At 40.0% G+C, this 12,747-nt stretch overlaps 1 protein-coding gene and 1 pseudogene across 1 annotated transcript; both read right to left on the bottom strand.

Annotated features, from left to right (window-relative positions):
• Positions 1 to 186: 186 nt before the first annotated feature.
• On the bottom strand, positions 187 to 3,490 carry LOC136356141 (protein FAR1-RELATED SEQUENCE 5-like; annotated as a pseudogene).
• A 2,141-nt stretch (positions 3,491 to 5,631) lies between these two features.
• Positions 5,632 to 9,373, bottom strand: LOC4335102 (electron transfer flavoprotein subunit beta, mitochondrial-like). Its single transcript, NM_001419079.1, has 4 exons — positions 8,921 to 9,373; positions 7,343 to 7,423; positions 6,144 to 6,232; positions 5,632 to 5,960 (listed from the first exon to the last, which is right to left on the bottom strand). The coding sequence occupies exons 1-4, from the start codon at positions 9,284 to 9,286 to the stop codon at positions 5,735 to 5,737; spliced, it is 762 nt and encodes a 253-aa protein (NP_001406008.1). The 5' UTR covers positions 9,287 to 9,373; the 3' UTR covers positions 5,632 to 5,734.
• Positions 9,374 to 12,747: the final 3,374 nt, after the last annotated feature.

Below are 12,747 nucleotides of genomic sequence, written 5' to 3' on the forward strand. Positions count from 1 at the left end.
GGGGAAGCAGATCGTCTGACGTTAGGCGCACAACGTCAGAGGGACGTCCAGCGTCGATCCATCATCCGATCGGCATCTCACGGCGCTGCTGCTTCCTTCGTTCCGCATCGCACGAGCGCGGCGAGGACGGCCCATCAGCCCATTTACGAGCAACCACGGAGGGACAAAAATGAACGAGACTGCTCGTCATTCGTCAATCTGCCATCGCGCAAAAAAAAAAAAGAAAAGAAAAAGCAATCCCCGGCATGGCTGCCCGCCGCTCCGCTGCGGCTCGCCGCATTCCTCGACGCGGGCGTGAGAGGACCGGACTACCGAGGAAGACTGCTTCGACCTCGCCCTCTTCTCCATCCCTCGGCCCCATGTCCTCCCCCACGCGAGAGCTTCTAGGCGTTGCCGTCCTTGACAACGACGGCTTCCACAGCGGCGGCGGCGCCAAGCTCTTCACCACCACCCACGTCGAAGGAATCGCAAGAGCCGAACAAAAACGGGAGAAAGGGCGACCGTTGCTGCCAAGCCCGGACAGGCATGGGAAGGAGGCGACAAGCATGGCAGCACCACCATAGCTTTCTGAAGAGGGCGAAAATCTCTGTTTTAGAATTTGGGAATATCTGAATTGAGATTGAAAATCGATGTCAATTGAAACTGTGATTCAGTATTGAATGTGATAATAATGTCAATTTGATACTCTGATTTTTGTGAGCATTTGAGAATGTGAAGAAGTTAATTGGGTCATTTTATTTGTGACAAAATCAGATTGAGAGTTTCAGATAGCAATGGCAGAAAGTCTTGGACAGTGAACACTGAACATTAAAATGTGATACTTGTTGCTGCATTGGACATCTAATGACTGAACATATTTTGTCCCTAAAGTTTTGCTTTCAAGATAGCAAATGAAAGCTAGACATATATACATCATTGAGTGCTGCCAATATAAGAGTATGTCTTGGATAGGATAACCCCAAAACAGAACAGAAGTGCTTCACTAGGATCTGCCAAAACAAAATTAACCATAGACACAAAAGTTCTCATGTTTTTTCCCCAGCTCCATCATACTTGTATTATCACAGTATTGCAACCAAACTTGGGTTATCCTCCAGAACATGACTTCATCACTAAAATGCATCGTCAACTAAAAGATCATCATTTATCTGCCCCTACAAAGAAAAAGATTAATCATTGGTTGTTTTATTATATATTTTCATAGCTATTTAGGTGCATGTATTACCGTCAAAAGCTGAGTGAAGCTATTTAGGTGCATGTATTCTCCAGGCTCCTCCTTGTCCATAGCAAAACTATCTTCTGCCACTTGTGTTGCTGCACCAACATGGAGTGCATTTTGCCTAGTCTTTTGTTCCTTCGAACCAAATAATGTAAAAGGATGAAGTGAACACATGACTGAATAGTAACATGGTATTGCAATATCTTCTTAGAACATACCTTTGGACTTTTACCCTTTTTTACTTTGTCGTTTTTGTGTAGTGTCTCGTTTTTTGTCAAGCCAAATTCTTTTTCGCTTTGAACCTCTAACACGAACCTCCTTTTTCTTTAGGCGTGCATTACTCAACAAGTTATTTGGGGGCATAACCTCCTTGTGGGTTGCACTTTGATCTGAAGTACTAGCACATCCACTGAGGTGCTCTTCAATTTGCTTGCTAAGAATGTCAAGTGTATTATTTACTAACAATGTGCACTCAGGATAGCTAGCAGCTTGTTGGGCCAAAGTGAGAAACCTGTGGGATAGAAATTTGTAGCGAAGGGAAGCTTCCATCATTGGGTTCTCAATTATATTTATTCCCTTGCTGTCCGTTACTATTCCACTCCTTGCTTCCCGTGTCCATCGCTTTAATATATATTGTGCTGGAAGTGACTCGATGTTCATCAAATCAAGAACCTTTAGAGCATGCCCACACAATATTCCAATCCTATTAAATTGCCCACAGCTGCAAATAGATGTCTGCTCTGAAGGATCACCAACAACTCTGTACTCCTCCTCAAATGTTAGATCTCCCTCAAAACTCCTAATTGATACTAGAAATTCATTATCGCCATCCAATGCTTTAGTGCATGCTGCCATTGATCTCTCATATTCCCCTTGAAAAGCTTCAAATATAATAGGGGTGTACACCTTGCTAGCTTGCAGCAGCATAGGTGCCCTCATTTTGATTCTAGGCAATTTTTTCCTTGAATCAAATTCGGAAGCTAGTTCCGTATTTCTTTTTCCTTGCACCACTCTTTCAAAATGCTTGAAAAAACGAATGATATCAAAATCAGATTTGAAATGAATTTTCAGGTCATTGTTGAAACTCTCACTCAATTGCGTACTTCTCATTCCCAATGTGAAAACATTCCTCATATAAGATTTAGCCCATTTTTCTTTCAACTTGTATATACTATCTAGCCAAGTTTGCTTGCTCACCTTTTCCCTCATGATGTTAAATTCATATTCAAATTTTGTCACATCCTCATACTCATACATGCATGCGCTTAAATCTGAAAGAATACTTGATTCTCCATTATTCCCTTGCGATAGATGTTTTGCAGCATTTTGTGAAATATGGAAGGTGCACAATCCATGCCATGCTGCAGGAAATACTTCCTCAATGGCCTTTCCCATTGCTATATCTTGATCTGTATATATTGTTTTGGGATGCTTCCCATTATGTGCTTTTAGAAAAGTCTCAAAGAGCCACTTGAAAGAGTCGAATGTTTCATCATACATGAGAGCAGCACAAAAAACTACTGTTTCTCTAAAATGATTGAATCCAACAAAGACACCAAAAGGCCTGCTCTCATTGTTTGTTCCAAAAGTAGTATCAAAACTAACAACATCCCCAAAATGTACATAGTCACTTATCATCTTAGCATCAGCCCAGAAAATATTTGCTATCTGTTCTTCACTGTCCATTTGCAATGCATATTGGAATGATGGGTTCTCAGCAATTTTGTCCTGGAAATACATAAGCATGCTACCTGCCTGACCATATGCCATCTCTCTTTGCCGCTTGCTCCACAAATAATTCTTGCGATCACGAAGGCTATAGCTAAGACTATGTGATCCACCGACTTAGCTACTAGCCAACTCTTGTGCTGCCTTTGGCCCAATTCCTGCATCATCAGCTGTTTCAATTTCAAAAGCTTGTAAATCTGAAATTTTCCTTTGTGAAACCATAAAGTGCAAGGTTTCAGGCAAGTGCAAGGAGTGATTGTGTTCCAAAACTAGGTTAGTCACTTTATACTTTTCCGTCTTTTTGTCCAATACTACACCCATGCGGACTTGACAATCAGTGCGGGTTTCAGCTCAGGGACACTTTGTTAGATGATCCCTCTTGTCTTGTCCTCGATGACCCTCATTTCCACAAACATATCTAAATGATGTAACTTTGTCATCCGATTGTCTTTTGTTTGTGTACCTTTTCCTGACCTCAAAGCCTTTTTGACCTCCATAGTGATGCCAAAATATCCAAGCCTCATCTGGACTTTTGAATTCCATTCCAATGTGAGGTACAGAACATGGTACTAGCATTTCTCTATAAAAAAATATGAGACTAGTGCATACATATGACAAAAAGGAAAAGAATACACGAGCATGGAGATGTATTACAAACCTATCTCCTTCCATCTCACGAGTTAGATGGCAGAACTTGATTTGTATCTTTAGTCTGATGTTTCTTTGATGGCAAGGGGGGCAACCTAATAAGGGGAGTTTGATGAATTCTAAGAAGCTATTAATGAAGGATATAGAAGAAGATAGGTAACTAGTGCAGACTTACGATCAAGTGGAGAAAAGCTTCTTGTTGCTCGCTCACCATCTTCATCGCCGTAAGAACAGCAGCCGAATGGTCTTTTTTTTCCCTCCATCCGAGTATAATGGCGCCCTTTTTCCCCTCCAGAAACAGAGCAACGAACGGCGGCGCACGACATTGAGGATGTTTGTGGGCCATTTTCACTGGCATGGGCTGACCGCGAGCCCGTTTGACCGCCTTATTCGTTGCGCTCGCGCGACCGCCGCCGCCGCTGTGGAAGCCGTCGTTGTCGAGGACGGCAATGCCTGGAAGCTCTCGCGTGGGGGAGGACATGGGGCCGAGGGATGGAGAGGAGGGCGAGGTCGAAGCAGTCTTCCTCGGCAGTCCGCTCCTCTCACGCCCGCGTCGAGAAAGGCGCGAGCCACAGCGGAGCGGTGGGCAGCCATGCCGGGGGTTGCCTTTTCTTTTCTTTTTTTTTGCGCGATGGCAGATTGACGAATGACGAGCAGTCTCGTTCGTTTTTGTCCCTCCGCGGTTGCTCGTAAATGGGCTGAATGGGCCGTCCTCGCCGTGCTCGTGCGATGCGGAACGAAGGAAGCAGCAGCACCGTGAGATGTCGATCGGACGATGGATCGACGCTGGACGTCCCTCTGACGTTGTGCGCCTAACGTCAGACGATCTGCTTCCACCAGGGGGTCAGTGATATTTTGTACTCCCTCTGTCCCAAAAAAAAAAGACAAACCCTGAGTTTCCGTGTCCAACGTTTGACCGTCTTATTTGAAAAAAATATGAAAAAAAAAGATAAGTCACGCATAAAGTATTAATCATGTTTTATCATCTAACAACAATAAAAATACTAATTATAAAAAAAATTTTATATAAGACGGACAGTCAAACGTTGGACACGGAAACCCAGGATTTATCTTTTTTTGGGACGAAGAGAGTATGTATAGATCGGCTCAAACTGTATGTCACTCCCATTTATTCATGTACTTAGTACGATCTGATAATACAACCTGATAAGACTCATGTAATGTAATATACTATGGTTGTGTTTAGTTACTTGGCAAAAATTTTTTTAAGTATACGGATACACATTTAAAGTGTTTAACGTAGACTAATAATAAAACAAATTATACATTTTTCGCCTGTAAACTACAAGACGAATTTATTAAGCCTAATTAATTCATCATTAGCAAATGTTTACTATAGCATCACATTGTCAAATCATGGAGTAATTAGGCTCTAAAGATTCGTCTCGCAATTTACATGTAAACTGTGCAATTGTTTTTTTTATCCACATTTAATACTCCATGCATACGTTCAAATATTTGATGTGACGAAATTTTCGGAAGTTTGAAGGGGGACATAAACACGGCCTATATAAGTTGGGATGTGTGTTTTTGATGTATGGGTCCATGAGGACGAGTCCCTCCTGTTTGGACCTATATCTCTGACTTTAGTGAGAAGCTGCTTCCAAGTACAACCCATGAGCTCCTTCAGTTAAAAGAAAAATCAGACACTTCCCATTTATGAACACTTTCCTAGCTCAATGTTTTTGTCCTCTCGATTTATTAACTTGAAAATATTTCAGCTTTGAACCAAATTACCTTTACCAAGCCAGCACTACATCCCACGAAACAACAGCAACGAGGTTGAAACGTAAATAGTTGTAGAGCTCAAGGCATATCTAGTGGAGACGAAACTAATTTTACCACATCATACGTGTGCTAGATGCCTAGATCTTTATTTCTATAAATAGAATTATCTTTTTTTCTGAATGAGTAAAGATTGATTGATTTTAGTGAACACTTCTGCTTACATGGCTTCTTAAAATCACACACACACACTAGCATTTCGATGACCATTAGCAGGTATACTGGTGCTATACGGGAACGCCACATTTTTATTTGCATACGATGACCATTTATAACTACACTTTATTTGCATATGCCACATTCCTTAGCTCATGAGCATTAGTACAAAGAATGTTATAAAACACGGGCTTCATTTTTCAACCTGTCAACGAGCTCATCGACGGATGAAAGAATGACACCGGCTTTTCTCTTAGGTGGTTCAGTGACCTCAACTACTTCCATGTCTGATCTGATATCTACATCCAGATCTTCGGGGGTGACTTTCTTGATGACTTTTGATTTTGCCTTCATTATGTTTGGCAATGTTGCATACCTTGGTTGGTTCAGTCTCAAATCCGTGCTGTCACAAAAATCAAACAATAGTTTAGGCAATTTCTGAAATTGGCTCAAAACCACAATGCAATACAAAGATCCAGCTATGTGACAGAGATCACTAAATGATCGCAATGCTTATGAAGAATCGAAGTACTAGCCTTGTTAAATAAAACTAAAAGAAAGAAAATAAATGTTTCATGGAACATACGTGATAACTGCAGGCAAATCCAAGCTAATGGTCTCGATTCCGCCATCGACCTCTCTCTCCACAGTAGCCTTTTCCTTGTTCAATATAACCTGCCAGAATCAAACAGCATCTTTGAATACAACTGCCTGTGTAACACAAACTTGAATTGGAAACACCATGATAAGAGAAAACCAATAAACACTTGGTCAATGTGAACCCATAGAAAACGCCATTACAGTGATTTTTTTTGGTTGCTCTACTATGTTCGGCCAACAAAAGGAAATCAGATATCTTGAAAGAAGAAAAAATTAATGTTCCTAAAATGGGATTAAAAAAACGGAACAGCAAACTTCCATCAGTGCTCAGAAATTCCTTCCACAATCTGAAAGATTAATAGTTCATTTGGTCCCTTGCTTCTTGCTCAAATTGGTCATTCAACTGTGAATTGGTATGTTAGCGCCCTGAGCTTCGTTAGTTGGCTTGTTTTAATGGTAATGCCTCTTATGACATCACAGATGGTCTCAGGCAGGCAATATCCAGGGTTCGGGCAGGCAATATTCAGGGCCTTCAAATGCTACAAACTATATAAAGTAACTGAATTGCCCTAATTTTTCTTACCATCGATGTAGGATGACCCTATGTAGTTCATTATTTGTTTTTTCAGGTGATGCAAAGCACGCATTTCAGTCACTTGCATAGTCTAAATTGGAAAGAAGGCGCTGACTGGACAAGTCCACACGGGACGCCACATGGCAGAAGGACAAAAATGAGCAAACCAAAAAAACTGTAAGGTCCTATGTGGCCAATTCCACAATTGTGGGAGAAACTATACCAAAGTTCAACACGAGCTTCATACGGTTTAGGGTCTAGGAGCAGATCATTTAAATGCAGAAAAAAATTGAAGGAGCAAATACATTGTTAAGAACTCATTTGGTAATCAAATTAAAGGTAATGGTTGTCTAGGTTTAAATATCAATGGGACAACCCTTGGGTAACTGGGGGTTTTGGCCCTGGATCTCCCCAGCCAGGAGCTGTGTTTGAGGAGAGGATTAACAGGCACGGGGGGAAGTGATGAGAAGGGGAGAACAAATCTTCAAGTAATGAACTTAAAATGACAAGCCCAGCCCAGCCTGCTGTGCCATGCTCTTGGCGCCCCACTTGCATGCGAGGGCAATCATGACAGCAGTAAAAAGCAATGGAAGGAGTAACAAAAAACACACCTTTGAGGCAAAGGTTCCTTGTGGCCAATTAAGCAACCCAGCTAGCATTTGTCCTGTTTGGTTGCAATCATCATCAATTGCCTGCAATTACCAGAAGATATAATACCTGATGATTATCAATATATATAATTTCAAGTTAAATTTCCTATCACTAGTTAGCTAATATTTTCTTATTTGTCTTTTGTACGTACTCATTTGCTCATGACAGCAAAGACTGTCAACATTTTGAAAAAAAATCAAGACGTCAAAGTTTAATAAAATAGTACTAAGGATTCAAGTCTTATATGCAGCAATTAGACAATGTCATGAAATAATCCAGGAGCATTAGGTCTAAAGGGGGGAAAATGCACCAATTCTACACTTTGAACTTTCATATTAAACAGGGTCAACAAAGTCAAGCACTACGAGGACATGTGTAGGAGCAATTTGCCAATTTCATGGATGTTGAACACAAGTACACTGTATAGAGATGCACCCTAGTGTCTCAGAATAATACTATACCTCACTTTAGGGCAATAAATTAAATTAAGGTAGAAGCAAAATCAGCAAATGGCTTGCATTAACACAACCATGGTTCTCTCAGATCTCACTTTATTTTTTGAGATGGGATCTCACTGTTGGTACCATAGTGCATATTGGTAACTAAATTTGCACTATACAATCACATGGATATCAACATTGTCAATTTACACAAGCTTCAACGAACCAAGAAGTAAACCACTAAGATTCAACCCAAAACACACTAATAGCAACCTTTATTATTTTTTTTTTGCGGGGAAATAGCAACCTTTATTATCGTAAGAATGAAGTACTAAGCTCCAAATACAGAGTCAATCATTCCATATTCACAAAAGTCATGCCCCCCAAATCACAGGAATATGTCTTGATTAGATGAAGCCGTCAAAATGTAATCACAAGCACACAATTAATTATGCTGCAAAAATGAAAGCTCTCGATCAAATTGAGATACCCAATCCCAGTCTCAACAAGCTAACAAGAATCCCTAATGCAATAAAACATAACAAGATATGTAATGAGGCAAGAAGTATATAATAATCCTGAAATCCCATGAACTCTTCGCATTAAGAACATTATAAGAACATTAAGAATGAAAGCTCTCGATCAAATTGAGATACCCCAATCCCAGTCTCAACAAGCTAACAAGAATCCCTAATCCCTAATGCAATAAAACATAACAAGATATGTAATGAGGCAAGAAGTATATAATAATCCTGAAATCCCATGAACTCTTCGCATTAAGAATGAAAGCTCTCGATCAAATTGAGATACCCCAATCCCAGTCTCAACAAGCTAACAAGAATCCCTAATCCCTAATGCAATAAAACATAAAAGATATGTAATGAGGCAAGAAATATATAATAATCCTGAAATCCCATGAACTCTTCCCATTAAGAAAATCCTTGGATAATCACACTGTGAAGCAAAAAAGAATCACCACAACTAGGTAATCATGCAGGAACATCACCTACCTACAATCCCACGAATTTATCAGTGAAATCAAGTAAATTCAATCTCTATACCACAAAATCGGTCAAATCGAAGATTGGGCGCGCCTACCTGCTTGCCGAGGATGACGAGGCCGGGGTTCTCCTGGAGCGCGAGGGCGCGGAGGATCTTGGCGACGGCGAGGGGGAGGAGGGGGCGGGAGGGGTCGGGGTCGTGGAGGACGTGGACGGCGCGGTCGGCGCCCATGGCGAGCGCGGTGCGGAGGGTGTCGGCGGACTGGGAGGGGCCGACGGTGGCGGCGACGACCTCGGTGGCGGCGCCGGACTCGCGGAGGCGGAGCGCCTCCTCGACGGCGATCTCGCAGAATGGGTTCATGGACATCTTGACGCTCGCCGTCTCGACGCCCGTCCGGTCGGGCCTCACCCGCACCTTGACGGCGTAGTCCACCACCCGCTTCACCGCCACTAGGATCTTCATGCCTCGCCACGCGACGGCAATGGTGGGCGCCCGGCGACCTCACCTTCCTCCTCTTCACGGGGAAAGACCACTGGTAGTAAGGTTCTTACAGGCCGAAAAGTTTAAGCCTAAATAAATAAGTGGCTTTTTCGTTTGGTTTTTTAAGTCATAAACCACTCTAATATTATTAAGCCAAAAACTAGATTGGAGAAACTTTTATTTTTTTTAACTTATATAAGATAGATACATAACTTCGCTATTAAATTTAGGATATTAAATTTACCGGTTTATAAATTATATAAGCGAATAAACTGACTTCAAATTCTAAACCCACGAGCCTGGGCATATGCGAAGGCAAGAAGAAGAGAGGAGAGTTGCGAGTTAGAGCGTCTCACTGTTTCTGACTCATCACTGAGGTGGCGTTTGTTTGTTTTTTCTTAACACCGCGGTAGCGTTTGGCTGATGAGGAAAAAAGGTAAAAAAGGGGTGGAAATATTTTGATACCCTTGTTTCGTTTGGTTGAATGAAAAAAAAAAAGAGACATGACTAATTAGTCTTAACCAACTATCATTCTAACAAATGGCAAAAAACAGTATACATTTCGAGTATGCAAGGATGCAACCGTAAGGAAAAGATTTCTAATAGCTAACCTTCAAATAAAATTTTCTTTTAAATTACTTATCAGGTCTATTATCCAATGTTATAATTAAAATTTTCTTTTAAATTACTTATCAGGTCTATTATCCAATGTTATAATTAAATTTTACATGATTATATTCCGAGAGAAAATATGTTTTAAATTACTTTTATTGTATATGTAAATTAATTTTTATCATATATGTAAATTACTTTTAAATTTAATTAAATTACTTCTCATATTGTTAGTTTTTTACTTTTATTGTTAATTTTAGTTAGCTCTATAATTGACGATGATTAAATTTAATTTCTAGATAGACTTATGTTTTTACCCTTAACCCCACACAACGGATTTACTTTTAATTCCGTAAAAACTTACTTTTATTTGTGTTAAGTTACTTTTAGGATTTATATAAATTACTTCCAGGATTTATTGAATTTAGTAAAAAGTTCATATACCCCTAAACTTTGGATAGAAATCCATCTAGCACCCCCAATTTTGAAACTAGACATCAAGCTTCCAAACTTTGCAATACTGTTTATATTACACCTTTTGATGGTTTTGGATGGTGATTTTGTATAATTGGAAAAAGTGGTTTGAATAGCCAGTATCACATATTTACATATCATCAATCATCAATAGCTGGTCATCAATCTATAATCTCTAGTAATGTTGTACTAATATATTATATCGACATTCATTTGTAAGTGGGAGATAAAAAATGGGTAAAAAAGATTTAGGTGAAGATTTTAACATATATGTTCAATACATGTCACATCGATAAACTCATCTAATGCATATATAAATGATATAAAAACCACTTTAACGAACCACCTTAGAATATCTAAATAAGTGAAAGGATGATCCTTTATTTGTTACATCATCTGCGGAAAATATCATAAAGTTCTCATCGAGAAACTTCTATTGCAGGAAGGTCCTTCCACATCCCTATGGAATAGTCTTTCATTTTTTCGTTTTCATCCTTCTTTCTTATCCTCTTTACTATCCAGTCCCCCCACCTCACCTAGCTGTTGGCTAAGTTAGAGAACAAAATCAAGAACAAAAGCAAGGCACGATACAGTTGAATCCCAAAAAAACTTCAATTTCCTACTATAACAATATGGATATAGTAAATTTGCTAAGATTTATGTGTGGAAAGTACAAAGTAAATTCTATAAATACGCTTTAGCATTCACATACAGGGCAATTCGACGCCCCTACGCGAAACACAAATTGATGTCCTATATTTAGAAAATACCAAGAAACAAAAAAAATGAATTAGTGGTGACACTCTTCCAAAGTCGGAAGAATATTTTTTTTAAATGAAGGTTGAAAAAATTGATTATGTCATTTATTTGTTGATAAGCAGAAAAACAAAATCTTTAATACCTACAACACACGTATATCATCGTTATGAGCCATAGCTATTTGAGGCGACCATTATAATTATCGAACACTTATATAAGCTAAAGAAAAGAAAAAAACATGTTCTAGCCAAATCAATAAAAACTAAGAGTGGTTTTTTTTAAAAAAAAAAATAGAGCAAGAGGCTTTTAAACACATTGGAACGTATCGGAATGGATTAATTTTTTTTTAAAAAAATTAGGGGCGTGTTTTGTCGTCCATACTGTGCACCCTCATCAACGGTCCTATTGACATGTGAGATTCACGGTAAATTCTACATGTGTGGCGTGATTATGGTTCTCATCATAATCCATACAGTTTAGCATGCAACATGTATAACATTTGTGATGGACCACATCATAAAATTCCCTAAAATCGGTGGGGTTCCCGGCCGTGAGGGGGGTTCGGACGAACCTGAGGTTCGACCGAACCAGGGGTCGGCCCAACCAGCCCATGGTTTGGCTGGCGGCCTCTTCTCCTGATCCTTGTTGCAGACTTGTGAATTTTGGCCCAATTCATCTTGTCAATTCTTAGTTCTTGGCCCATTTTATACATAAGTCTGATTCTCGACATCGTCCGATTGATTGATCGTTTGATTTGATGTCAATTCTTCTCCACTTTATGGTTATTCTCTGCAAAAGGTTAGTAAACCTAATACTAGTGGATTATTATTATTTTAATACAAAATATGCATTGCAAGAATGACTAGTTCTCCTCTATTTTGTTAATATTGACGGTCGAAATTGATCGCTAATGACCGTCAACAGCCGGGATATCACACGATCCCTCAAAGGACCTGACGTCCCCGTCGGTCCAACTCACCCACACAAGCATAGGCAAATCCCAGGAACAAAACCCCTCTTAGCGCACGTCCGTACATCCAGTGTTGGCGCCATATGCCATGCCATGTGCCTCACACAGAGTCCACATGTGACATGCACCATATGCCCGCACATTGACACGTACGTGCAACTGCGAGGGTCGGCTGTGATATCATTTGTAACAACCACTCTTCAGAACCACGTAGCCCAGCACATCCGACGGACGAGCCAACTTACACATCACTCCACTTACACTTTCTTCTACGCTTTGTGTAAAAAGGTTAACCCAGTAGCGATATGGTTGGGAGAACAAACCCTTATAAGTTAGTTCCACCCTTGCTAAACTAGTAAGGTGGTACGAAACATGCACACACAGCTCTCATGGGCCACACAAGCTATATCCTAATTAGGCTGGGATGTCACACAAATGGTATCAGATAGACCCTAGACAGGGATCAAGTAGAAATTTCGGGTGTATAGAAAGGATCGTGTAAATTTTAGAGGTACGAGAGAGATTGCATGAATTTTTAAGAGTACAGGGAATTTACTCTATTATGCCAGATTTTGCAACATTGTTGTAGCTATTGTATATATCGCACCCAATTCTTTTTTTTTTTTAA

This window comes from Oryza sativa, chromosome 4 (assembly GCF_034140825.1).
Source record: "Oryza sativa Japonica Group chromosome 4, ASM3414082v1".
NCBI lineage: Eukaryota > Viridiplantae > Streptophyta > Magnoliopsida > Poales > Poaceae > Oryza > Oryza sativa.

What these genes read in the sequence shown, in the direction of transcription:
- LOC4335102 (NM_001419079.1), bottom strand. Translation starts at nt 9,286, where the DNA reads ATGAAGATCCTAGTGGCGGTGAAGCGGGTGGTGGACTACGCCGTCAAG. An exon ending in AAGGAACCTTTGCCTCAAAG is followed by an intron (nt 6,233 to 7,342) that starts GTGTGTTTTTTG and finishes TGATTCTGGCAG; the next exon opens with GTTATATTGAACAAGGAAAA. An exon ending in GATTTGCCTGCAGTTATCAC is followed by an intron (nt 5,961 to 6,143) that starts GTATGTTCCATG and finishes TTTTTGTGACAG; the next exon opens with CACGGATTTGAGACTGAACC.